Source organism: Martes martes (assembly GCF_963455335.1).
Source record: "Martes martes genome assembly, chromosome: 1".
Lineage (NCBI taxonomy): Eukaryota > Metazoa > Chordata > Mammalia > Carnivora > Mustelidae > Martes > Martes martes.
In genome coordinates, this window is record NC_137888.1 from 217,024,381 (window position 1) to 217,048,181 (window position 23,801).

The window sequence follows — 23,801 nt, forward strand, 5'->3', positions numbered from 1 at the left end:
TTTCTATTTGCCAAGTCTGGTAACCCCACCCCACCCCCAACCTGGACTATCTCATTCAGGAAATACCCGCTGAATGGATGAGTCTCCTGTGTTTGAATGACCAGCACTTTCGTTTCCCTTTCCCTTGGATTTCCGTACAGTTTGTTAAGTTTGGCAGGAAGCCATGAGCCCCATGGCCCTCAGAAGGGCTATGGGACTAAATGACTGTGAGCAGGCGTCTGTCCCCAGTGCCCAGCCCAGGACTGAGTATACATTAGGTGCTCACTAAGTGCGTATTTCATACAGAGAGTATGACTCCCAAGGTGAACACTCTATGGCAGGAAAGTGAAACTTGGCCACAGGTTCCAGCCCCTGTTCTCCAACCCCCAGTGGGGCCCATGACTTCACCTCTCAGACCCTCAGTCTCCTTTTCAACAAAAGGGAAGTCGTGAACCCCTTTGGTGGACCAAGCTTGTCACCTGGGGCCAGCAGGTGCTGGGTCTCAATGACTCCTCATCCAGGTGGGAGAAAGTAAAGGGCCTCAGGGCCTGGGTTCTGCCCCCTGACCTCCCTGTCGTTGCCCAGAAGGGTAAACTGAGGCCCAGGGTGCCAGTCAGTTTGGCTGCTCTAGGACACCCATCAACCTAACTCATGCTGTGACCCTGGGAGCCGCTGGAGAGGACCCCGAACGCAGGTGCAGGGGTTTGGCCGAATCCGGGCTTTGCCCGGAAGCTTCCCGGGACCCCAGGAGAGTCGCGAAGCCTCGAGCCTCAGTGTCTCGATGTGGGACATGGGTCGTAAGAACACAACTGACTTCGGAGGGTCTGCGAGCCTAAGGCTCAGCCCAGAGCGGGGCGTCGCACGCAGTGGGCCCTCCCGTCCCGCTTGGGAAGGCCGGACATCCGCGGGAGGGGAAGGGGCACCTGGGACGTGAGCCCCTCCCCGATCGCGCGTGGGAGAGTCGGGGCGCCCGGCTGCGGTCAAAGTGTGGAGCGGCGCCCTCGGGTCCCGGGCCCCCTCCCCCCGCAGCCGGCGGCGCGTGGTCAGGGCAGGCGGGCGCTGGCAGGACAGAACTTTATTGCTGGCCCCCGTGACCGCCGCCCCCCGGGAGCCCTCAGGCGGCCGCACCCTCGGCCAGCACGCCGTCGATCCAGTCCGCGTAGCTCGCCAAGCGCGTGTAGATGCCGGGCTTCTTGCGGTTGCCGCACACGCGCGAGCCCGAAGTGACCACGGCCTCGGCCACGCCGCCGCACACCAGCGGGCCCCCGGAGTCGCCCTGTGGGGACGGGCCGTGAGCGCTGCGTCCGCGCACCCCCCGGCCCCCGGCCCCCGGCCCTTCCTCTCCTCCCCACCCGTCCGGACCTCGGTCCAGCCCCGCCCCCGGGGGCGGGGACCACCCCGGCCGGGCTCCCGCCTCGGGCCACGCCCGCCCGCAAGCCCCGCCCCCGGGTCCTCCTCGCCGCACGCCCCGCCCCCTCGTGGCCCCGCCCCCTCGTGGCCCCCGCCCCCGCGCACCGCGCAGGTGTCGCGGCGGTTGCTCTCCCCGCACATCATGCGCGCGGTGATGGCGCCGTCGTGGTACGGGCGCAGGTTGCAGGTGGCGCGGGCCATCACCCGCAGGGACAGGTGCTGCAGGCGGTCCGGCCGGCGGCCCGCGTGGGTGACCACACCCCAGCCGGCCACGTCGCAAAGCGTGCCGGCCTCCACGTCGCGGTCCTCGCGCTGCCAAGGCAGGGGCTGCACGGCGGGGCCCAGCTGGGCCTTCTCTGACAGCTGCGGGACGGGGCGGAAGCGAGCGTCGGGGCGGGGGCCGTCCAGCAGGAGCGGGCGCGGCTGGCCCGGTGGGACGGCGGTCGGGGGTCGGGGGAGGCGGGCGGGGAGGCGTGCGGCAGGAGGGGGTGCGGCTGGACTTGGCTGACCTTCAGCAGCAGGAGGTCGTGGTCGATTGTGTCGGGCCGGCTGCCTGGGTGGGGCACTGCGCGGAGTACGTCGTACCGGCGCTTGGAGGGCTCCGGCTGCGACAGGGAGTGCGCGCCCAGGAGCACCTGCACCTTCCCGTCGGCCCTGGGAGTGGGGTCCACCTCAGAGCCGCGTCCCCACCCCACCCCCACCCCCTCGCGCGCTCTTCGCTCCGCCTCAGGCCACTCACGCCTCCTCCAGGCAGTGCGCCGCGCTCAGGACCCACTGCTCGGACACCAGGAAGCCGCCGCATAAGTGCCTGCCGTTCACCTGCACCGACGCCATGTAGGGCCGCGCGTGGGACACGGCCTCGCCGCCGCCCAGGATGCGCCCGCGAGGCTGCGCCGCTGGGGGTGGGCAGGTGGGCCTGAGCGCTTCGGGGCTGACCCGCGCCGGGCCCGCACACCTCCGTCCAACCCCCCACGCCCCGACCCCCGGCCCCGCTGCAGCCCACGCCTGGGATTCTGCCCACCAGAGCTGCAAACCGCGTTGAGGACCAGGGGCACAGCCAGCGGACATAATGATAGGGAGTGGTGGGGTCTGGGGCAAATCCCCCCGCCTGCACACTGCGCCTAACAGCCTCAAGGCAGATGTGAGCTGAGGGGGGCTGCGGTCCTGCCGGCCTCGGCTTTGCTGGCCCCCAGTCCTGTCCCCTGCAGCCCCGTGAAGCCACGGATCCTCCCTGTGGGGGCAGCTCAGGCCTTACGGTCCAAGTTCTGAATGTTCCCGCACTTGAGAGCCTTCCATTCACGTGGACTCTGTCCCCCTTCCTGTCCACCTAGTGGAGCCAGTGGGGGAGGGGGGTGCTGGCTGCCTGACTGCCCTCCGGACTGGGGACTCCTGCTGTCCCCTTATCCAGGTCCACTCACCACAGACGGCGGCTCCTAGGAGGACCAGAGTCACCAGGCGCATCCAGCGGCCTGCCATGTTGCTGCTGTGTGGCTGGAGCCTGGTGAGGGGGCACTTGTAGGGCCGTGGCTGGGGGCGGTGCTTCCGCCCAGCCGTCTGTTGGGTGGGCAGCCGTCCAGCTGGGGAAAGCGGCACCTGCCTGGCCTGCTTCCCGCCTCCCCAGCAGTGGGATTAAGCCCCCTCAGTGCTCCACCCCAAGAGTGCGCAGGCGGCTGGAGGGCTGGGCCAGGGCTGGTCCTCGCGTGGGCAGGAGACCCTCTGGACGGGCAGAGAGCAGAGCAGGATGGACCCACCCTCCAGCCTCTCCTGCCCTGGCCGCCCCCCCCCCACTAGCCCAGGCTCCCCAGGGTGCCCTCCCAGCCCCAAAGTTTCCCAACAGCAGCTGGAGGCCGGAGCTGTAAACAACCAGCTTCCTCCTTCTGCCCCTCCCTTCTTTCTCTTCCTCCCCAACTGGGAGAGGAGGTTGGGTGGGGGTGGAAAGGTCATCTGATGGCTTTGTCCCTGCTGGTTCTGGGCCTGATACCCCCAACAACTCGAGTATTAGAAAGGCGGCGCGTAGGGGCAGCTGGGAAGCCTGCTGGATACGAGTGATGGAAAAACCAAGTTAAGGGGCGATGAGGCGGCTGCCTTTGGCTCAGGTCATGATCCCGGGGTCCTAGGATCGAGCCCCACATTGGGCTCTTGCTCAGCAGGGAGTCTGCTTCTCCCTCTGCCCCTCCCCCTGCTTGTTCTCTCTCTCTCTCTCATAAATAAATAACAATCTTTTTGAGAAAGTAAAAGAACATGGGCGCCTGGGTGACTCAGTCGGTGAAAGCGTCTGCCTTCGGCTTAGCTCATGATCCCCGGGTCCTGGGATCCAGCCCCACGCAGAGAGCCTGCTTCTCCATCTCCCTCTACCCCTTCCCCCAGCTTGTACCTTCTCTCTCTTTCTGACAAATAAATTAAAAAAAAAAAAAAAAAGAAACAGAACAATCAAGTTGAACTCGGTGGAGTCTTCAAGGAAGTTTAAATGGAAATTTCAGGGTCTACCTTCAGGTGTGGCTTGACCCAGGTACCTGAATAATATCAGGTTTCTATGTTTCTGGTTTCTCCTCTCCTGTTTGGTGTCTTTTCTGCTCACCAGGCTCTCCTGTTGTGGGCCCAGGGGCCCCAGACTCAGCCCAGTGGCTCAGTGGGCCCTTTCCCAGAATTCACCTTCATTCTAACCAGCTTCTCAAGGCTGCGTCTGGTTCACTGAGCTTTGATTGCATGTCCCCTCCCAAACCAATCACTGTGAGCAAGGCATGGCAGGCTCTGATGAGCACAAGGTGGGTTACATGGCCCTTTATAAGGTGGGGATGACAGATCAACGTCTTGTGAACCTATGGCGGGGCCAGTGCTGGGACCACAAGGGTGGGGTGGACTGCAGTGGACTGTTTCATACACAGAAGAATAGAAAAAAATACAACCAGTGTGATTTGTTAGTTCCTAACATGTTTACTTATTAAAATCAGAAACTCTGAACAAAAGCCTGTTAGGGTATGGAGTCCAGATTATGTAAGAGTTGCAAATTGCGACAAAATTTGGGAATGACTCAGCAAGACAGGACAGTTCAATAAATAACCTTGAATACCCCCAGAGGCTGTGCTGGCGAGCAGAGACCGCTAGTGTGACGTTGGAAGCTACCCCTGGGTGGTCCAGTCGGTTAAGCATCCGTCTTTGGCTCAGATCGTGATCCCTGGGTTGGTCCAGGGATCCGGCCCCACGTCGGGCTCCCCGCTTCTCCCTCTGCCTGCTGCTCCCCCTCCCCTGCCTGTGCTCGGTCTCTTAAATAAGTAGGTAGGTAGATGATAGATAGATGATAGCGGCATGGACAGGCCGCTAGGCTGTACTACAGTGTTCCGTGGAGGAGCAAATTGGAGGGCAGACGCCGTAGCGGACAGGACCCGGGAGGAGGTGTGGTGAGGGGAGCGGAGGGAGCGCCAAAGCCCGGAAGAAGGAGAGCCCAGGCGGGTGACCCCCAGCCAAGTGGAGGTCAGAGGGGTGGGCGGGGCTGAGGCTGGTCTGGGGCCTGGACCTCTTACCTCCCTCCTTCCTGCAGGGAAACTGAGCCTCAGGGAAAGAGAGCCAGTTGCCCAAAGTCACAGAGCTGGGACTCAAACCTGGGCTCCTGGGCAGCGCGGCCTCGCACCTGTCTGGACCCCCAGTCCTTCATCTGTAAAACGGGGCGTGAGTAGGACCTGCCTCAAGGGCCAGAGAGAGGGCCCGCTGAGTGAACACGGGCGGGTCCTGCCCCGCGACCCTCAGGGAGCTCCTGCCGGGCGCCATCACCCCCCGCAGCACTAATTCCACCCGCTGAGCCTGGGAACCGAAATGGCAACTGGGCTCCTTCCATGAGGGCGGGGAAGGGGCTTCCTACCCTGATGCCCTGAGTTTGCCGCTCGTTGGTGACAGCACACTCTTGAGATTTCCCAGATGCTAGAGACCCCGCTAGACCCAGCGGCACAGCCACCAACACCCGGACACGTTCGTACAAAACAGAGAGGGTTTTTATTGTGTGTGATGCGAAGGGGGCCGTGTGGGCAGGGCCCGGCCTGGGGCAGCCCTTCTAGATGTTCCTGCTGGCCGGGTCCCGTGGGTGGACGGGCGGCCGGTCGTCCCGGCGACGGATGATGGAGTTTATCCAGTCTGCGAACTGGGCGACGGGAGCAAAGGCGTCTGGGTAGATCCCGGAGCCGCAGCCCCCGCGGATGAAGGAGTCGACGCCCTGGACGAGCCCATTGCAAACCAGGGGCCCGCCAGAGTCCCCCTGTGGAGACAGACAGGGCTGGGGGCCCGGTGTCTGGGGCTCGGGCCAGCCCCGCCGGAGCCCTCCCACAGAGACGGACAGGGGTGGGGGGTGTTGGGGGGCTGGGTGTCTGGGAGCAGGAGCGGGGTGGGGACGCAGGGGGAGGGGCTGGTGGTACGCACAAAGCAGATGCCAGCCTGCCGGCGGGGCACCAGCGTGCACACGTTGGTACGGCGACAGAGTGTGGTCACCACGGTCACATTGAGCTCCTGCAGGACCCTGGCCAGTGGCCGGGCCGTGCCCAGCTGGCCCCAGCCCATGGCCAGGCACGGGACCCCACTGCCCACGCCTTGATTCTGGGCAGGCAGCCTGGCCAACTGCACGTTCCTGTTGATGGTGGCCGACCCGTTGAGCTGCAGTGGGCCGGAGGGAGCGTCAGAGCGTCCCAGGGGGTGGGGAGCCATGACCCTCCCCTCCCCGGGCCTCAGTTTCCCCATCTCTACAGTGGGAGCGACCACAGTGGCTCAGAGCATCTCTGGACGTCTTGAATGCAGTAAACAATAGGTACTCAATAAAACACAGCATTCCAGAACATTCTCAGACAATAATCATAACTTGCAAGCACTGGGGAAGAGAGGGTTTCCTCCTTAAATCTCCCGCCAGCTGAATGTGGGGAATTTTGCCCCGTTTCACAAAGACAGGAGCTGTCCCTGTGCTCGGTCACATAAAATAAGTTTGTTGATCGACAATGGCTCAGAGCTTCCCCTATGATCTCATTTAATTTCTCAACGGCCCTGCCAGGTGGGGTTTGTTTCACCCTGTTACAGAGGTGGGGACTGAGGCACAACGGGGTGACGTACCCACTTAGAGCCGGGGCCCCAGTCACGTCCCGCAGTCTCCAGCCCCCTCCCCGGGAGTCCTGCCCTGGGCGTCCCCTCCCCACCCTCCCCGGCTTCCCACCTGGAGGATCACGATGTCATTCAGCAGCCTCTGCGGGTCGAAGCCGCTTTCAAAGACCCGCCGGATGGCAAATGATTGCGTGGTGGGCTCTCGCCGCCCCAGCTCATGTGCCCCCAGCACCACCACCACTGACCGGAAGTCCCTCAAGCAAGGGAGAGACAGGAGGTGACCGGAGGTGGCCCCGGTGGTGGGGAGCCCCCAGAGCTCAGCTGTGCCCCATCTGAGCCCTGGGGCGGGGGGCCTGGTGGGGAAGCGGCGCTCATGGGGCGCGGGGCGGGCGCGGGGCAGGCTCGGGGCAGACCCCCGGGGGGACGCGGGCTCCCGGTCTCCCTCTCTCCCCACACATAGATGTGGGACCGGGGCTCCAAGGAGGGAAGGCAGGATGGGGGGGACTCACAGACCGTCCACGCAGTGGGCAGCCGACATGACAAAGTTGGGGGCGATGAGGGTAGCCCCGCAGAAGTGGCCTCCGCGCCGCTGCAGGGACACCATGAAGGGCCATGCATGGGGCCGGGCCGCGCGGCCCCCCACGATCTCCGAGGCCAGGGCTGGGCCTGAGGACACCGGGAGGGGGTGGAGCGGTGAGGGCCATGGAGGAGCCCTGCGGGCCGGGTGTCCTCCGATGGGACAGCAGGGTGGGGGCTCCTCACGGGCCTGCAGCCCCGGTGAGGGAACTGAGGCCCTGAGGGCAGAGAGGACCTGCCACCACCTGCACCTCCACCCGGCACAGCTGGACTGAGACCCAACGGCTTCGGAGTCCCCAGGGTGCGACCTCTGGTTCAGCCCGGCTCCGGGCTCCCTGGGCGGCCTCAGCACTCAGAGCCGGCGTCCTCCTCTGCAGACGGGCCCCCTCGTCCAGTTGCTACCTCCCGACAAGGGCGAGGGGCCCCCAGGGTCTGGGCAGGCGGGGAGGGACGGACAGACAGACCCGTGGCCCCACTCACCACCCAGCAGTGCGGCCAGCAGCAGGGGAACAAGGGTAGGTCTGGAGGAGCTGTGGCTCGGGGTCATGGCGGGGCCGGGGCTCTGGCGTGTCTGCCCCCCCGTGCCCACCCGTCCCTCTTATAGCCCCATGCCTGGAGGCCGTTACAGGGGCCCCACAGTGGGGCCAGGTGTCCCCACTTCCTCTCCCCCACCCCGGGAGGTGAGTGACGGGAAGAGGAGGGTGGGAGGAGGTGCGTGAGGGGTGTCTGAGGGGTGCACGAGGGGTCCAGCAGGGTCTCAGCGAGGGCTGCACGAGTAAATGGGAGGGTCAGATAAACATTTTTTTTAGTATAATTAGCTCCCAAATATTGCACAGGACACACTTGTCTGTAGTTAGTCCCTGTTTACCTGATATTCACATAGAACTAGGTGTCCTGTGTGTTTACTAAATCTGGCACCCTAGGCCCAAAAGTCCTTGGCTGGGGCCCCCACGTGCCTCAGTTTACCCAGGGCACCGTGCGAGGTCCTGACATTCCACAGGGGCGGCAAGGCTGCTGGGCCCCCATCTGAGACGAAGCAGAGCGAGGGCCTCCCCCATGAGTTCCCATCCAGTGACCCCCAGGAGATCTGGGGCCGGCCCCAGGCCCCATGGTTCACAGCAGGGTGGGGTCTGCAGCCCTTCCTGATCAGGGCTGGGCCCTCCAGCCTCTCCGGCTGTAGCTCAGGCAGAGCTCACTCTCAGTGGGGCCAGAAATTCTGGGAAGCAACCCCAGTCCCCAACTCCCTGAGCGCCGCTGAACCCCCTTCCCACCCGAGCATGGCCAGCTGGCGGTCCTGGATTCCGGCCCGGGCCGACAGGCTGGGGCGCTCCTGCCTGGAGCAGCAGAGGAACTCAGTGGAACAACGGAGCTGGGGTCCCCAGGGCCCAGCCCCCACCCTCATGACCCCTGTTCCACTTCCCGCCTCCCCCAGGACGCTCCAGCTCCAACAGCCTGCCGGCCACTGTCGCAAGAAGCAACGTTCTCCGGCTCGGGCAAGGTTCAGGGGAAGGAGCAACGGATCCTCCTGCGGGGGGGGGGGGGGGGGGCGGGGGGGCGGGGGGGCCCCCAGGGCTGCCCAGAACTGGGGCCACCATGGGGGTCCCCTTTGTCCCACGTGGCCACAGACGAGTGAATCCCATACTCTGCAGGGGTGAGGACACCAGCCCTGCTGTCCCCGAGCCCGGCATACAGCAGGTGCTCCATGTCCACTCTTTATCCCCTCCCCTTGGTCTGATGCACAGTGACGAGGCCTGCCCCCTCCCCTCCTGGCAGGGTCCCCCCAACCTGCTTCGTTCAAGGGACCATAGAGCACTTAGTAAGAACCCCTTTCCAGTCTGGGGATGGGGGAGAGGGGAGGCAGCCCTGTCTTTGGAGGAGGTGGTTCTGCAGGGACGGCCGATTTAACCAACGCTGCATCTGTTGAGCACCATCTGTATACCACGTTCATCTGTGTCACGGTGGTCAAGTGTGCTGACTTTGGGTTCATACCCTCATGTGGCCGCTTGCCTACCGCACGGGTCCAGGCCACCGGCTCTAGTGCTCTGTGCCTCAGTGTCCCCGTTGGGAGGACAACAGCTTGCACACCAGGCTCTGTCTCCTGATTGGCCCAAGGATGAAAAGAACGGAGGTTTCTGAAGTCCTGAGACAAGAAAGTGCTGTCCTTGAGGGTTGTTAACCATTAACCTCCCTTAGGAGGGCAGGTGGGGACGCTTTGGGGAGCACAAGCCGGGGAGGCTCTAATTCCAGACCAGAGTGACCGGCGACTCCGAGGCACGTGCCGGCAAACAGGCCTGGCGCCCGCGGGCTGCGTGCACTTTAGGTCTGAGTTAGGCCACAGTAAGAAAGTGATTTGAGTATGGGGGGTGGCCCCACGGGGCGCAGACCCCGGCCTCCAGGGGACCCTCACTCCCAGAGGCCTCGACTCTGTGGTTTTGTGAGTCCCTGAGTCTCCACAAGCCCAGCCCACCTCCCGCAAATCGCCCCGACGCCCCAGTCCTCCCCTCCTGGGGTCTGATCCCGGCTGCGAGCCCGCGTCTCCGAGCCAGCGCCATAGGCATGAGCCCACGGGAAACCGGGGTGGCGGCGGCCGGATTTCTGGGCTCTCTGTTCCCATCAATGGGCTTCATTCCCTCCAGCAAGCCTCCCCGACCTCCTTCTCTGGGCACTAAAGGTCCCTCTGGGCTTTTTAGGGAAACCACTTCCCTGCCTTGGGCTCCTCAGCAAACATTTCCCAGGATCGGGCCAGGACGCCGGAGCTGGCAGGCTGCTTTGAGCGCGGGGCTCCTGCCCCCACCCCCCTCCCGCCAGGTCAGCCCCGCGGCAAGAGCTCCGGAGAGGGCGGGCGAGGGGTTGGGGGTGGGGGTGGCGCCGAGGCGCGCGCTGCCGCCAGGTGGCAGCAGAGCCGACCCAGAAGGGGAGCCCCACCTTCCCAGTCCGTGTGTCCCCTCTCTGAGGCCTGACGGCCTCCCTGCCACGACCACTCGCCCCCTCCTGGCCAAGGACCCTTACCTCTTCCCAGCCTCCGACCTCTCCTCTAGGCCCAGCCCAGCTCATTTCCGGGACCCCGCAGCCCCCTGACCTGCCCTCCTCCTTGGCCTTGCCTCGTCCCATCCACACCGCTGGCCTTGCTGGTCCTAAGGCTGAGCCCTCGCACCTGCTGTGCCCCTGCCTGCGGCCCTCTCCTTATGTTCCTCTCCATGCAGCGGCAGTCAGCTCGGTCATGGCCACCTCCTCCAGGAAGCCTCCCTAATGATCCCTGTGCTGGGAGCTGGGAGAACAGGGCTGGTCCCTGACGGCCAGGGTGGGGCTCCCTGGACAGTTCTGCGAAATGTCTGGGGTGACTCCATTTTCTAGACAAGGAACCTGAGAGACGGGTAGCATCTTAACCAGGGTCACCCTGCAGGGCTGGATTAAAACCCGAGTCCGTGTGCGTCCGGGAAGTGAGAGCCACCGTGACCGGGGCCCTCCAGGCCTCTGCCCCACCCCCCCATTCCTGAGTTTGGGGCTCGGGGACAGGGGTGCTGGGCGTCCTCGGCCACTGTCCGCACTAAGAAAGGCCAGGCAGAAGCCTGGGAAGGAGTTTCAACTTTCGCTGACGTGGCTGTAGGGTACGGGGCTCCCGAGAACCCTGCCGCGCGCCCAAGGGCCATCTGTGGGCGGGGGAGGGAGGAAGCCGCCTCCTGCTCACACTCTGCACACAGTTCCCCGACTCAGGGCTGTGGTCGCCCCCTGGCTTGGGGCCTCTGCGGGAGGGGTGGGGGGCCTCAGGGGCCACACTCACACCCCGCACGGGCCCCGTCCACGGTGGGGGGGCGGCGGCCGGAGCGCTGGGGGGTGGTACCGTCCCAGACCACAAAGGGGTCCACAGTCTGAGGGATGTGGCTGCAGACCAAGGGGTGGCTGAGTCCTCCAGGAAGGGTGGGGACAGGCGGGTGGGTCACCCGGGCTGGGCCCAGGTGGCCACGGTGTGAGAGGCTGGGGTGCCAGCTAGGGGTAAATGTTTGTCTGGATCTTTCCGATGCGCGGACGAGGAGGGAGATAAGGCCAGGGGAGAGCAGGGCGCACTGCATACGCGGCCCCTGGATTTGGGCTGTGGCTCCCAGAACAACACCGAAATGACCCTAACCCACACCTCCCCAAGGCGGGGAAGCCCCCAGACCCACGAAGGCTGCTGCATACACTCAGCCCACCCTGCCTTGTGGGGGTGAGGCCGGCCGGCACATCGCCCCACGGAAGCCCCCCGTCCAGGTCCAGGTGGGGACACCGAGTGCGGCCGCAGCTGCTCAGTGGGTGCCCGGCCACCCTCCGTCCCCCGGGCCGTCCCTAGAGTCCCTCTGTTCCAGGGCACCCAGGCCCCTCGGGAGCCCCTCCGGCCACGCGACCAAGCCGCCAGGAGCTGGGGACACGCACGTCCAGGGCAGATGCCGGGGCTGGAGCGAGCGACGGTGAGGCGGCGTCCGGGAAGCTGGGGGCACCAGCCGGTCCTGCTGGGGGCACGGGGCCCCCACCATCTGGGCATGGAGGGCGGCGGGGAAGTCCGGCTGGGGCAGAGCGCGGTCGGCCGACCCCACAACCTCCCCCCTGCATCCATGCGCGTCCTGCCTACGCCAAAGAGCCTCTTCCGGCACTGGCCCACACTGTCCCCTCCACCTGGCCCCTCTCGCTCACCCTCCGGCTCCACCTGGAAGTTACCTCCTCCGGGGAGCCTGCCCAGCTGACCCTCTAAACCCTGCCAGGGCTGTTTTCTCTGACTCCAGGGGCCTCTGCCTTGTAACATCAGTCACGTTGGTTGATTAGTTCACTTACAAAGCACGGAGTGCCAGCTGATTTCTTGGTCCTATGCTAGGCCCTGGGGATCCTGCCTCTGCCCTGGGAAGCCAATTTTCAGGGTGGGAGGGCCCAGGCCTAGGGGAGGAGGACTGAAGGTGGAGTGGAGGTGAGCAGGAAAGCAGGGCGGGTGGAAGTTACACCAAGAAGGGTAAGGTTGGCAGCAAGGCTGGGGTGGCCAGGGCCAGGCTTGGAGGCAGGGGCGCCCAAAGGGTGACTATGGGGCTGTGACTCTGTCGTTGCCAAGCCAGTTGCACATCCGGCCGTGTCCCAGCATCTGCATGGGGCTTTGTAAACAGCAGGCACTCCATAAATGCATACTGTGGGCTGAGTGATGGGGTCCTGCAGGCCTGCCGGCCCTGCCCACCCACTGAACGCTGCGCATGGCATCGCCGTTGACTTCAAACAAGTGAGCAAAGCTGACCTTGGCAGGCGGGCTCGCGGCCTGCAGGGGCGGGTCCAGGCGCCACACCCACCAGGCGCCTGTCTTCTGGCCCCTTGTTCACTGGCTCCCCTGCCCCCGAGACACCCAGAGCACAGACTCCCCAAAGCTTCCTGGGAGGGCCTGACCGTCTGGTCTGCGCTCTTGCCCCGAGGTATGAGGGGTGCTGGGCCTGGGGTCAGGACACGTGGCTTGAGCTCAGCCCTCCTGGGCCCTGTCCTGACACCAGGGGACCGGCTCAGGCTGCGCAGCAGGGGAAAGGCTTCACCTAGTTTGGCACAAGAGGGTTGGGCAGAGGGAAGGAGGGGGTGGCCTGGGATGGGGCCAGCTCCCCCCAGACCTCAGGGCAGGACTGACTCCCCCCCCAAACCCCAGGGAAGGGCTGCTTCCCCACTGCAGACCCCAGGGCAGGGCCAGCTCCCAGCAGACACCAGGGCAGGGCCGGCTCACAGGACTGCAGGGGGTGGACAGTGGGCAGCACAGAGCTTGAACAGATGCCCGCCATGTAGGGCCGTGAGTGGGGCTCAGCTTCTGGCCCACGCATGGTCTCTGCCACCACTGGGGCCCAGGGAGCCCCCAGACTGGGAGAGGGCAAAGCCACGGTGTGACCTCACCCAGACCCAGGACCTCTTGGAGCCTCTGTCTCCCCATCTGTAAAATGGGTGTCCCGTGGCTTGTCCACATGTCGCTGGGGTCTGCCGGCGGAAGGACGTGGGTCCGGGCAGAGCCACTGCTGGGGGGCGGGGGAGCCTGGCAGCCACATCCTTAGTATTTCTGAAGGTTTCCGGGGGTGGCAGCGCGCGGTCCTGAAGGCCAGGGAGGGTTTGAAGAAGCAGGAGGGGGAAGCCGGTGAGGCGACCCATTTTCCAAATGAGGAAACTGAGGCCCGTAACATCCTCATCCGGGTGAAGGCTCTGGACGGCCTCTGGCTCCGCCTCCTCTAGCACCTTCGTCACTGACCCGCCCGCCGGCCGCTACCCCCTCCGCTGTGCTGTGCGCCCCCCCTCGTCCCCCCGCCCCCTCGCGCCCCGCCCCGCCCCCTCGCGCCCCGCCCCGCCCCCTCGCGCCCCGCCCCGCCCCCTCGCGCCCCCGCCCCGCCCCTCGCGCCCCGCCCCGCCCCTCGCGCCCCGCCCCGCCCCCTCGCGCCCCGCCCCGCCCCTCGCGCCCCGCCCCCTCGCGCCCCGCCCCGCCCCCTCGCGCCCCCCGCCCCGCCCCCTCGCGCCCCCCGCCGCCCCGCCCCCTCGCGCCCCCGCCCCGCCCCCGCCGCACCGGCACCTACGGAAGCCGGGAGCTCACGTTTCCTCCCCAGGGCAGCCGCGAGGTTCTGCCCGTTTGACGGACGCGGAAACGGCCAAGCGGCCCCGAGATGCCCCATTGTCTTCGCGTCCCTCCCCTCCCCATTCATCCAGGCAGTAGGTGGAGCCTGCCCTGGTCCCGCCTCAGTGTCCCCGCTTCGGCCTGAGGGCCCTGGACGGACTGGCTTGCGGGCACATTCCCCCAGAATCAGCAGGGCCCAGGCGGCTAGACGGACACGTGGCCCAACGCGTGGCCAGCAGGGCGGGTGTGAGGGCCACGGTGGTGGGGCTGGGGCCCCAGGGGTCCCCCCTGCCTGCCGCCCCCACTTCCTCCTTGCACCATTGGGACCACGGGGAGCGCGGGAAGTTAGAACCGCACCCCGGGGAGGACGCAGGGGCGTGACTGTGTCCCAGGGGACACGGGGCAGTGTCCGGGCGTCTGTGGCTGCCGCACTGGAGCTTCTGGTGCCCAGGGGCTGGGGTCAGGGACGTGGCTCCACCCCAGCCCAGCCCCAGAGCCCCCACGGTGAACGACCCTCTGTCCATGTCTGCAAGGAGAAGTCCAGGTGGAGAGGAGATAAATGTTTTTGAGATTTGATTTATTTACTTGTTTGACAGCGAGAGCACAGGCAGGGAGCGGCAGGCAGAGGGAGAGGGAGACGGAGAGGGAGACGCAGGATCCCCCGCAGAGCAGGGAGCCCGATGCGGGGCTCGATCCCAGGACCCTGAGATCACGACCTGAGCTGAAGGCAGACGCTCAACAGGCTGAGCCGCCCAGGCGCCCCTAAGAGGAAATGTTTATGCATTTATTTCTAACTGAGAGGTTTAAACCTGCAGAAATGTAGAGAGAGGAACTCACCAAACTTGGGGACAAAAAAGGAAACGCTTTCTAACTCTTCATTTTGGAATGACATCATGCTTGCCGAAGTCAGAGGACGCCCCAGGTTTGTGCCGCCGGCTTCCCCCGACACAGCCGGGACTGCAGGCTGGTGGCCTCCTGCATCGGCCTGGTGTCCCTTGTCTCCTCCGCGCCGGGACGACCCCGCGGCCTCTCCTGTCCCTTGGCGATATTTTCAGGGACCTCACCGGTCTGCAGGGGCCCAAGTGTGCGGTTGGCGGTGGGCAGCGCTCCTGCGTTCTTGGCAGGAGACCCACGGGCGACACTGGGGCTCCTGGGTCACCGCCTCCGAGGCCGCTGCGGACGGTGCTGACCTGGAGCCCTGCCCGGTGGCTCCGAGAGCTCGGTTTCTGCATTGGCACACCCTCAGCCTGGCTGCGTCCCTCTGTCTGTCCCCCACAGACATCGGTTGGCTTCTGCCCTCTGGACGGGCCATGCCTTCCATCGGGCCAGCCCCTGTGTCCACGCACCCCGGGGCGTCCACCTTCGCCCGCGTGGGGGCCCACGTGCGCCTGCAGAAACCGCAGGGTCATGGGGCGCCCAGCCCCCCCACCGCGCCAGCTGGGCTGAGCTGCCCAGACCTCCGCCTCCCCACTGGTGACGTGGGGACAGCGATAGCACCGTCCTCAGGGCGGTGATGTTTGGAAGGTGCTCGACCCACAGCGAGGGTGAGGTAAGGGCGGGAAGGCACCTTGTCACCCTTGTCACTGTCCCTGTCCCTGTCACCACCCAACCCGGCTCAGCCCCTCCTCATTTCCCAGGCTCTTCTGGGAGCAGACACGCACCTGCCGCCTGGGCTCGGGTTCTACTGGGCTCTGGGGTCCTGGGGTGGACATATGGCCTCCTGAGCCTCAGTCTCCCCAGCTGCCGAGTGGGACGATGAGAACAGCCCTGCCCCATAGGGCTTCAGTTACCAAACACACAGAGGAGCTTGTCAGCCGTTAGCTGACAGATGAACAGACACACGTGCGGTCCCCACGCATGGGAGCATCCCCCAGCTGTGGACAGGAGCGAAGCCCCCACCCGCCACTCTGGGGACGGACCCCGAGCCCACAGCACGCAGGGAGGGGACCAGACACAGGAGGCCACACGGGGTGTGAGTCCACGTGTGCGACACCCCAGACCAGGCTCCTCCACGGACCAGAAGGGGGCTTGTGGGGGCTGGGGGCTGTGGGAGGGGTGTGAGGTGATGGCTGACGGGGACGGGGCTGCCGTTGGGGAGATGGAACGTTCTGGAAGTAGACAGAGGTGATGGCTGACCACCCTGTGAATGTACCTAATGCCACTAGATTGTAACTTTAACATGGTGAATTTTATGTTCTGCAAATTTTACCTCAATTAAAACACTGTTTTTTAACATCTGTGGGTTTCCGGGCCCCTCCCCGGTCTGCAGACACTGAGGCCCAGGGCCGGGACCCCTCCCCACTAGACCGGGCCTGGTCTTCTCCAGCAGATGCGCTCTCTCTCCCACCCCACCCGTGCCTGCGCCCGTCCCCCCGGCCAGGTGCGGCCGACTCCCAGGCAGGGGTACGTGTGGGGAGCAGCCCCTCTGGCGGGTTTCTGTGGGCGCGTGTCCCCAGGGAAACCGCGACCACCACCCGCGCAGACTGCGGCGTCGGGCCTTTAAAACGAGTCTTGGACGAAAATTTCCCACACAGGTGGCTCGACTGTCCAAAAAGGGAGCAGGTGCCAAGTGTCCCGGCCGGGCCACCCGGGGTCCTCCGTCCCGAGCCAGCGCCCAGCGGCCCTCACGGCCCCTTCCGGAGCGTGCGGAGAGAGACTCTGGGCCCCTTTACGCCGGACCCGGCTGCGGCCCCGCTCGGTCCAGGCTCTCTGGCCTTGGACCCTCACCCGCTCGCGGGGGCCGGCGCTGTCCCGACCCGGGCTAGCAGGTGGGGGGACAGAGGCTCAGGTTCTCACAGCCCAGGCCACCTTGTTGGGGTGAAGCCGTGTCCCCCGCTGCCTGGTTTCCTCGGACGGAAGGCGTGCACACACGGAGGACACCAAACTGAGGACAGGGCAGACAGAAAGTCCGCATGGAGTGTGGGCTCTCCGAGGGGCCGCGCTGGCTCCCGGCCGGGAAGGAACCCTCAGCACAGCGGGGACAGCGGCTGCGAGAGGACGCGGGGTACCTGCAGCCACTGCCCGCCGTGCGGGGTCAGTGCCAGCCTGCCCCGGGTCCCGTGGCCCCAACGACCCTAGAGGTGCCACCTGCAGGGTGTGGGGGAAGCCGCGTCCCTCTGAGCTGGGGGTCCTGGTCTGCCTGGCCTCCGCTACCCCTCGGACGAGGCCTCTTGTCCCTCTGGCACCGAGGGGAACCTGAAACCCGAAGGGATGGGGCATTCTCTTGGGGCCTCAGTTTGTCTGCCTGTGAAGCGGGCCTGAGCAGGGGCCCCTGACTCAGGGGAGTGAGGCGGGGGTAGCGTGGGGCTGGGGAAACCGAGTCCCCCGCTCCCACCAACAAAGGCCTGAGTGTCTGGCCAAGAGACCCGACACTGGTTGTCGTCGCTACTTTGTTTGGGGAGATCTCGCCGCAGGCGTGGGTTTCATGGACTTTTTTAGGAAGCAGATGGTGCACGTGTCCCAGCTGGGGAGACGGCCATGGGGCCGGGGGCTTCGGTCAGTCACGCCTTCCCGGGCATGAAGACGCCCCAGCTCGGAGAGCCAGCAGTGCAGGGAACCCGTCGGAAGAAAAGGGCAGGTGGCAAGGGCGGGGGAGGCTGGGGCGGGGGCAGCGGCCGCGGAAGGGCCCACACGTTTGTCCCGAGGGCAGCGTGGCCCTGACCACAGCGCGGCCTGGAAGGTGCCACAGGTGGCCGCGGGCGTGGGGCCGCCTCGTCCCGAGTCCAGACCCTCTTGCCCGCCCCACAGCCCGTCTCTCACACCGGCCTATTTATAACGGGAGCCACGGAAACTTCCCCAGGCTCCATGGAGCTGCTCCCGTCCATCAGTCACGGGCGGGACGATGGTTCCTCCCCGGGGAGCAGCCAGCAGCCCCCGCGCCCTGCTCGGGCTTCCTCTGGATGCTGGGACCGCCGGGCAGACCGTCCCCCCAAAAGATCAAATGGGATTCCCGTGTGGCCCCGAAATTCCCCTCCCAGCAAAGGTGAAGAACCGAACCATGACCTAGATCCACATGCATGTTCGTGACATGACTGGCGGCAGGCGACACCCCCGGTGCCCACCGCCCGTGAGCGGACACGCCATGCAGTCCCCACGTGCGGCAGCGTCCCCGGGCCACCAGCAGGAGCGAGGCCCCCACATGCGGCCCCGGGGACGGAGCCCGAGCCCACGCCACGCAGGGAGGGAACCAGACACAGAAGGGCACGCGGGGTGAGTCCACGCGTGTGACACGCCCAGAACAGGCTCCTCCAGGGACAGGAAGGGGGCCGTGGGGTCTGGGGGCTGGGGGAGGGGTGGGGGAGGGGTGGGCGTGACAGCTGATGGGGCTGGGGCTTCTTTTGGGGCTGATGAAATGTTCTGGAATCAGATAGAAGTGATGGTCACACAACTTTGTGAATGTACCAGATGCCATTGAACCGTTAAATGGATGAATTGTACTGAATGTGGATTTAAATAAAAGTTTAACCAAAAAAAAAAAAAAAGGGGGAAGGGAGTGGGAGGGGGAGGGAAAGAAACGAAGACTCCCGTGACCGGAGGCTCGACCTGTAGTGTGTCCGTCTCTCTTTCTCTCTTTCTCTTCTCTTCTCCTTCAAAGAGAAAAATACTCCTTTCTTGGGTCTGAGTTACGGCTCCAGGCCCCCTCAGGCCTCAGTTTCCCCCTCTGAATGATGAGCAGGTGGTGATCTCTTTAGGTCCTGAGCCACAGGCCTTTCCCTCTGGGCCTCAGCCTCCCAGTCTCTAAGACGGGATAATAGCAACTCAAGTAACCTTGGTGGCCGGTCAGTCTGGCTGAGCGCCGGGGGCTTCTGGGGTGCAGGGCAGCCCTGGGGCACCCGGGTTCAGGGCAGGAAGCTGAGGGACCGCTCTAGGCAGGGTGCTGGCCCCCGAGAGCCCCTGTCCCCACCTTCACGTGGAGAAGGTAGTCCCTGAAGCCCCACCAGTGGCCGGGAGAGTCCGAGCTGTGCTGTCTCCCTGTGGGCCCCAGGGCTGGAGGTCTTTGCGTGCTGCAGACCCCAAGTGACCTCCAGCGTTGCGGGGTCAGCGGTGCTGGTGCTCGGTGAGGCTCAGAGCACCGCCCGCGGCGTGTCCCTCCTGGTGCGCCCCCCCCCCCGGATTGCTGCTCTCTAACTCAGTACCGCATTCCTAACTCCACCTGGACCTTCCGCCGGGTCAGCCGTCTGTGGCACGCGGAGGAAGTCCCCGCAGGAGGGGCGGCTGGGGGCTCGCGCGGCTGAGCGGCAGACCCTCGGTTTGGGTGCAGGTCATGCTCTCCGTCAGGGCCGAGACCTGGGGGTCCTGGCTTCGGGTAGGTGGGGCATCTGCGGGAGATTCTCCTTCTCCCTCCGCCCCTCCCCCTGCTCACGCACACGCTCTCTCTCAAAGATAAATAAATTAATCTTAAGAAAAAGAAAGAATGAAAGTCTCTGCGGGAAAGACTGGAAAGCCTTGCGTCCCCGCCCGGCTAAGCCTCGTGTTCCCCCGCCTCTGGGTGCGCCAGCCGGCCCCCGACAGGTGGCTCTCCGACCCCCCCACCCCCGCCGCCACTGTCCCATGGAGACCCCACGGGGTGGTGGCCAAGGAGCCCAGGCCTTCTCCACATCTGTGCCACGTTCCTGTGGTGGCTGCGTTCTGTGGTCTCCTGCTGGGGACACGGGACTGTGTGTGCGATGAGATCCTGCCGGGCTCCCCGGACCCAGCCGCCCAGGCACCCACACTGCTGCCGTCAGGGGGCAGCTCTCTGCACAGCCTCTCGCCGAAAAACAGGGTCTCGGGGAGGTCTGCTCACGCCTCTCCAACCCCAGTGAGGCGAGGGGGTCCCCACCTGCTCCAGAACCTCTCGGGGCCTCAGCTGAGCCGTCTGTGCCCGCCCCGTGCCTTCACCTGCTCCTGGGCTGACGTCTGCGCACGGACCGTGGGACTCCTCGCGTGCCGGAGTTAGTGCCCCGTCTGTCGGGTGTTATTAAGTGTGCACGTGTATGTTGTAAATATATAGCCACATACACTAAATGCGTATTGTTTAACTTGCCTTTTTTCCCGTTTTTGAGAGAGAGCGCACGCGTGGGAAAAGGGGAAGGGGCACAGGGAGAGGGACACGCAGGCCCCCCGCTGAGCAGAGAACCCCACGCAGGGCTCGATCCCAGGACCCTGAGATCACGACCTGAGCTGAAACCAAGAGCCTGATGCTTCCCGGACGGAGCCCCCCAGCCTCTCTGAGCCTTGGCGGCCCCTCCCTCTGCCAGGGTGAGGGCAGGGAAGAGGGTCCTTCTGGCTGGAGGCCGGGAGCGCTAGCCCTGCAAAGCCACAGTCAGGAGGGAATGGGATTACTTAGTAAGGCTGCAGCCTGGGGGCAAGGGCAGGGAGGCCCAGGGTGTGGCTGGTGTAAGGTGCACCCCGGTCTGGGCTCCCGAGAGCTCACGGCCCCCTCCCCCAGGCTTGTCTGCTCCCACCGGGGAGTGGAGAACAGATACCCAGCCTGGGCAGATGGCTGCTCCGGCGAAGCCCTGCAGGCTCCTGCCACAAGGCCCCCGGGGAAAAGGAGGCCATTACAGGCCTCCAGGCCCTTACAGATGAGGAGAGTGCCCCCAATTCCCTGGCCCAGGCCCAGCTCCTTACCCTACTCCCAGCCCAGAATCCCAACCCGCCAGCCACTCTGACAACTTGAGCCTTCCTCCTGCAAATCTTGTTCCAACCCCAGGATCTTTGCACATGCAGGCCCTCATCTCTACGCGCTTCCCCTCGCCTTCTCCTGATTAACTCCTGCTCATAGTTTGGGTCCCAGATGCCTCCAGGAATTCCCTGATGCCCCAAGGCCGGGCCGGGCGCCCTGCCCCCCAAGGCAAGCATGACGTCCCGTGTGCGCCTCTGTCTTGTGTGTCTCTTTAGCTTGGCATGCCGGCTGGGACACAAACCCACAGTCCCCGGCTGCAGGTGCACAGCCCTACCCTGGTCCACGTCTGACTGCCCCCACCCAGGGGGCCTCGGAGCTCCAAAGGGGCAGGCCGTGGTCTGTGCTGTTCCCCACGGCCTCCCGCGATCCCAGAGCGCTCGACACTGGAGTTTAATAAACACCATTTCTCACGCTATTAAAACGCTCAAATGTTTGAGACATCTGATTCCCATTCAATGCTCAACCCGGGAGCTTCATCCCGGAGTAGCTCTCTTCCTGTGCAAGGAGTCCCCCCTGATCCGGGCACGGCCTGGCAGACAGTGTGCGAGGATGTCAGCCCACCAGTGTTGGGGCGATACTGGTCTGAAAGCGTCGTGGTGGCCTGGAGGACCCTGGGTGGCCTGCGGGTCAGGGGTACCAGCACCAGGCTCCCGCGGAGGCCGGCATCACGGTCCGATGGACGGGGAAACCAAGTCAGGAGACAGCCTCCTGGGGCCCAGCCGGGGCCAGAGCAGCAGCAACGTGAGTTTCAGTCCGTAGAGAGACCCGGGTTCCAATCCCAGCTTGGGTAGTCCTCTGCCACGGGATCCTGGCCACGGGGCTCCTCCCCGCAGAAGGAGAATCGCGGGTCTGTTCCAGGACAGAGATCTGGTTCCAGCTCACGTCTGGACAATCAGTACTTGGGAGCCAGGTCATGGTGGTAAAGGGGACGGGGCTTTATCTGGGAAATGGGTGACCTGGGACGAGGGGGACAGAGGCCCCGAAGGCCACCTTTCTCGAGGGATGGGGGCGGTGCGTGGGGGCACAGAGGCCGGGCGGGCTGTCATGTGCCGGTTGACATGACCCGGCCGGACTCGCCGGCATCCCGGGCAGGGGTTTCCGAAAGCAGGCTGGCCTTATCTTCTGGAAAGTCAGGCCTCCACCCCTCAAGGCCAGCGGTCTGCACAGCTCACGTGGGTTAGCCCTGCTCTCGACCACGGCCTTGGGCCCACGAGCTGGGAGCAAGGGGCCGGGTGCGGGTTCAGGTCTCAGACCGCCCGGAAGGCTGTGACCAGCCCGCCAGCACCGACAGGGCAGGGCCTGCCCAGGAGATGCCGACCCCACAGCCAGGTACCCGTCCCCCAAAATGTCACAGTCGTAGCAGCCGGTGTCAGTAACAACGTGGGGACGTGAGACGTCTCCAGTTCCGCTGGGGGGACGCGAGTCGGCTCCACTGGTGTGCCTGCCCCAGGACGCTTTGTGAAGCAGGGCTCACAGAAGAATTCACCGCGATTGCGCCCGCCACCCTGCAGACATCAGGAACGGGGCTCCAGCAGCAGAAGGCCGGCCGGCCGGGGCCCCCGCGGGCTCCTCTCTCCCTTAGCGCCCCTCGTCAGCCCTGTCCCCACCCGCAGGAGCAGGTCCTCCGGATTCTGCGGGCGGCACGGCCTCTGCTGCTGCTCCCGGTGGACGCCAACCTTCCACCCCTGACCTCCCACAGCGCCCCCGGGACCGGGCGGCTGGATTCCCTTCTGCGTCCAGATGAGGAGACAGAGACCCTTCTGCTCTCCGGAGTCCCCCCCATCTCCCTCCTCCCCATCACCGCTGACCGCAGCCCCAGAACCAGGAAATGAGCCAGGATCCAGCCTCCTCCCACCTCCAGAAGCGAGTCCCCTCGCCACTCGGGGTCCTGGTGGGGGTGGGGGGCGCACCTCAGTCTCAGCCCCGTCCCTGGGGAGACCCCGGCCTCCCCTCCCCACTAGGTCCAGGACCCTTTGGGCAGGTCTGGCTGTGTGGCTGGGGCTGTGTTGCTTTCCCTCTCTGAGCCCAGGGGCACGGGGGCTGGGACCTTTTGGTCCCTCCCACTTGGGCCTCCTGTCCTGAAGCTGGACCCCCAGCACAGACCGGATGTCTGGCTGGGGGTGGGCACTCGCTGGCCCCAGAGGTTGCCAAAGGCCAGCCAGCAGAGCCAGGAGTCTGCATGTCTGCCCGATTGGTTGCCTGGGGCGGCGGGGCGGGGGCACTTGGCAGCCCCCCTACCCAGGCACACGCCCTTCCCCAGAAGTGCGGTCAGCCTCTGCCTTGGGGAAAACAGGGTCTTGCCCAAGGCCTCCACCACCAACTGCTCCCAGGGCCGGCCTGGACTGCTCCAACAGGCCTGCCCCGTGCCTCAGTTTCCCCCGATGCAGGGTGGGTGAGGGTGGTGACGGTCGCTGTTGCGGAGACCCGGCGCCCGACACGCGTGAGACAGACGCCCACCGTGGTGGCGGCATTGGGAGCGCCCGTCCAAATGCCCTGTAGGCCTCCGTCTCCCCAGCCTGAGTGCGGGCGGACCCAGCCCCACCCACCCGGCCGTGGAGGCAGCAGGCCCGGGAGGGGGTCCCGCTGGCCCCCGGGCTGTGGGCTTCACCACCTTCTGCCTGTGTCGCCGTTTCCGCAGGACGTGAGGGACCCAGTCAAGTGTGCCGCGCGGGCGCCCTTCGGCCCTTGCCGGAGTTCCGCAGCCCCCACCGTGTTAAACAGCCCAACACCCCGGAAAGAAACCTCCGGACTCTGAGTGGCCCGCCCCCGGCCCCCCGACCCCTTCCCGTCCGGGGATGAGCCTGGCTCGGACGTGCCGCGCCCGTGGAATCCCCCACGGGGCCTTCTGTGACCAGCTCTTCAGGGACTGTCCACAGTGTTTATGCGGGAACTGGGCCGGGTCCTCACCCGCCCTCAGCCCGTGCACCTGCGAAGCGGGTAGAGCCCCCCGTGGCGCCCCCCGGAGCTGGGGGTACGGAAGCGGCCTCCCCTCCCTCACCTCTCAGCAGGGTCTTGGGAGGTCTGAGACACCCCGGACCCCGGAGGGGAAGGAGAAGCAGGGCTGGGGCATGTGCGGAAATCTTAGGGGGCGCCCGGGGGGCTCCGTGGGTTGAGCCTCTGCCTTCCGCTCGGGTCATGTCTCGGGGTCCTGGGACCAGCCCCGCGTCGGGCGCTCTGCTCGGCGGGGAGCCTGCTTCCCCCCTCCCCGCCTGCCTCTCTGCTGCTTGTGGTCTCTGTCTGTCAAACAGATAAATAAATTCTTTAAAAATAATAAAAATAAAATAAAATTAGGAAGTCTTAGGAGTAACAACAGAAAGACAAATGGTCCCGTTTCAAGACGGGCAAAGCCGCTGAGTGGACACTCAGGGACACTCAGGGACCGGCAAGGTGCAAACGGCCGAGGGCGGGGCGCCGGCTCGCGGGCGCGGGTGGGCGGAGCCGCAACTAGACTCCGCCCCGCACCCCCCAGGACGGCCCCAAGGAGAGACCCTGGAACCGGGGTTCTGGAGG

General features: G+C 65.4%; 2 protein-coding genes across 4 annotated transcripts; both read right to left on the minus strand.

The window, feature by feature from the left end:
- Positions 1-1,039: 1,039 nt before the first annotated feature.
- Positions 1,040-4,050, minus strand: CFD (complement factor D). Of its 3 annotated transcripts, none has more exons than XM_080804327.1 (6): positions 3,903-4,050; positions 2,808-3,105; positions 2,129-2,285; positions 1,899-2,043; positions 1,495-1,752; positions 1,040-1,255 (listed from the first exon to the last, which is right to left on the minus strand). In XM_080804327.1, exons 2-6 carry the CDS (start codon positions 2,863-2,865, stop codon positions 1,094-1,096), a joined length of 780 nt encoding a protein of 259 aa, XP_080660453.1. In that variant the 5' UTR covers positions 2,866-3,105; positions 3,903-4,050; the 3' UTR covers positions 1,040-1,093. The 3 variants fall into 3 exon arrangements, with proteins under 3 accessions (XP_080660453.1, XP_080660454.1, XP_080660452.1); XM_080804328.1 differs by having other exon boundaries at positions 3,968-4,045; XM_080804326.1 differs by having other exon boundaries at positions 3,877-3,979.
- Positions 4,051-5,434: 1,384 nt separating this feature from the next.
- Positions 5,435-7,585, minus strand: LOC308355200 (neutrophil elastase-like; the record flags this gene model as incomplete). Its single annotated transcript, XM_080823239.1, has 5 exons — positions 5,435-5,635; positions 5,797-6,027; positions 6,575-6,716; positions 6,972-7,128; positions 7,519-7,585. 5 exons carry the CDS (start codon positions 7,583-7,585, stop codon positions 5,435-5,437), a joined length of 798 nt encoding a protein of 265 aa, XP_080679365.1.
- Between the last annotated feature and the right edge of the window lie 16,216 nt (positions 7,586-23,801).

What these genes read in the sequence shown, in the direction of transcription:
- CFD (XM_080804327.1), bottom strand. Translation starts at nt 2,865, where the DNA reads ATGGCAGGCCGCTGGATGCGCCTGGTGACTCTGGTCCTCCTAGGAGCC. An exon ending in CCTAGGAGCCGCCGTCTGTG is followed by an intron (nt 2,286 to 2,807) that starts GTGAGTGGACCT and finishes GCCCACCCCCAG; the next exon opens with CGGCGCAGCCTCGCGGGCGC. An exon ending in GCGCACTGCCTGGAGGAGGC is followed by an intron (nt 2,044 to 2,128) that starts GTGAGTGGCCTG and finishes CCCCACTCCCAG; the next exon opens with GGCCGACGGGAAGGTGCAGG.